The 1,479-nt window shown below is 35.3% G+C and overlaps 1 protein-coding gene across 1 annotated transcript; it reads right to left on the bottom strand.

The window, feature by feature from the left end:
* On the bottom strand, positions 1-881 carry PMZ (zinc finger (AN1-like) family protein). Its single transcript, XM_086670378.1, has 2 exons — positions 720-881; positions 1-637 (listed from the first exon to the last, which is right to left on the bottom strand). The coding sequence occupies exons 1-2, from the start codon at positions 825-827 to the stop codon at positions 140-142; spliced, it is 606 nt and encodes a 201-aa protein (XP_086526504.1). The 5' UTR covers positions 828-881; the 3' UTR covers positions 1-139.
* Positions 882-1,479: the final 598 nt, after the last annotated feature.

Consider the following 1,479-nt stretch of genomic DNA (forward strand, 5'->3'; position numbering starts at 1 on the left):
TCAATAAAATAAAAGATTTATTAGAACTCACAAAGAAGAAGAAATTACATATATATATATATATGGCTTTCAAGTTTCACAAATTTCTTAATCAAAACAATATAAAAAATCACAGTTTCAAATTTCTGATTTGGTTAACTCAATAAGCTTTCACAGAATTGTTGGAAGAAGAAGAAATTTGCTTGTTTTTTGAGTTTGACCCACAATCCTTATTAGCACTTCTTGCAGCCAAAGCAGCCAAAAACTTATTATCTCCTCCTGATGATCTTCCACCTCCATTACCAACAAACCCAGATGAATTTTTAGGGTTTTTAATACAATTATGATCTGCAGGAAACCTATGAGATAGACAAACTTTCAATTGACAAATTTTGCAGGTACTGTTATTTGAGAATGTTAATATCTCTTTGCATCTTTTAACAGGGCACTTTGGTTTCTTCTTCTTTAATGGATCACAATCTCCTGATTTCTCATGTCTTTCTAATAATCTCTTCTCTTCTTCTTCTTCTTCTTCTTTGATTTCTCCTGTTATTTCAATTGATATTGAACAGATTTCACAAACTAAAACCCTTCTGTTATTGTGCTCTGCTTTTGGGCATTCATGGGTTTTATATGATCTGTGTTCTACACAAAAAACCTGTTTCAAAACATGAAATCAAATCAAAACCCATTAATTTTTCAATGATTTCTATAAGAAATTTGGAAAAAGTTGGTGGTACCTTGGAGCAACCATCGCACTTGAAAGGAAGGAAATCAAGTTGATTGCATTCTGAATGTTGGCAATGTCTTCCCAAGTCTGGAAACGCCTCTGTTCCTCCTCCTTCCATTCTTTCTCTTTCTCTCTCTCTAAAATTCAGTTTCCTTCCCTGTAATTCATCTTCTCTTCCTTTATATACTTTGGGTTTTTGACTTGAGGGTCAAGTTAAAAAGGAAACCTCTTCAAATTGGATTTGACTTTCAGAAAGTTCCAGAATTAGAAATATGGGAAGTGCCTATAGGACTTTACGTATCTAAGGCCCAATAATATATTGGGCCCATATGGGAAGGACACCCATATTGGGTGAGCAAAGTTAAACAGAGGGTTTGGGAGAGTTACTTTTACCAAGCATTTTTCTTATGGCTAGATCAGATTTTGTGGTGCTTGCAAAAACAAAAAATTGTTTCATGTTTTCTCTTCGGGGGTAGACTTATGGATAATCCACTAGCAACCTCCTTTCACAGTACATTACTCATAGGGAAGCGGTCTCTTTCAAAGAAGACACTGAACCATTAGACGACGGAGGCACGTCGGACCGCTTACTATGTTCATGGGGTTCCAAACTTGCAAACCCAACCACAAATATAACGGCAAGGGCATAATAATATGAGTTATTTCTTATTTGGCCCCCTACTTTGTGACCAGCTTCCTTTTTGACCTCCTACTTTTTAAAAATTTAAATTTGGCTCCCTATTTTCATGTATATGGTGTAAGTACCATTC

Source organism: Eschscholzia californica, unplaced genomic scaffold (assembly GCF_041429995.1).
Source record: "Eschscholzia californica isolate CP2 unplaced genomic scaffold, dmEscCali1.0.p SCAF_3, whole genome shotgun sequence".
NCBI classification, from domain to species: domain Eukaryota; kingdom Viridiplantae; phylum Streptophyta; class Magnoliopsida; order Ranunculales; family Papaveraceae; genus Eschscholzia; species Eschscholzia californica.

Coding starts and splice junctions, on each gene's coding strand:
- PMZ (XM_086670378.1), bottom strand. CDS start 827: ATGGAAGGAGGAGGAACAGAGGCGTTTCCAGACTTGGGAAGACATTGC. Junction 638..719: donor AGTGCGATGGTTGCTCCAAG/GTACCACCAACT, acceptor GTTTTGAAACAG/GTTTTTTGTGTAGAACACAG.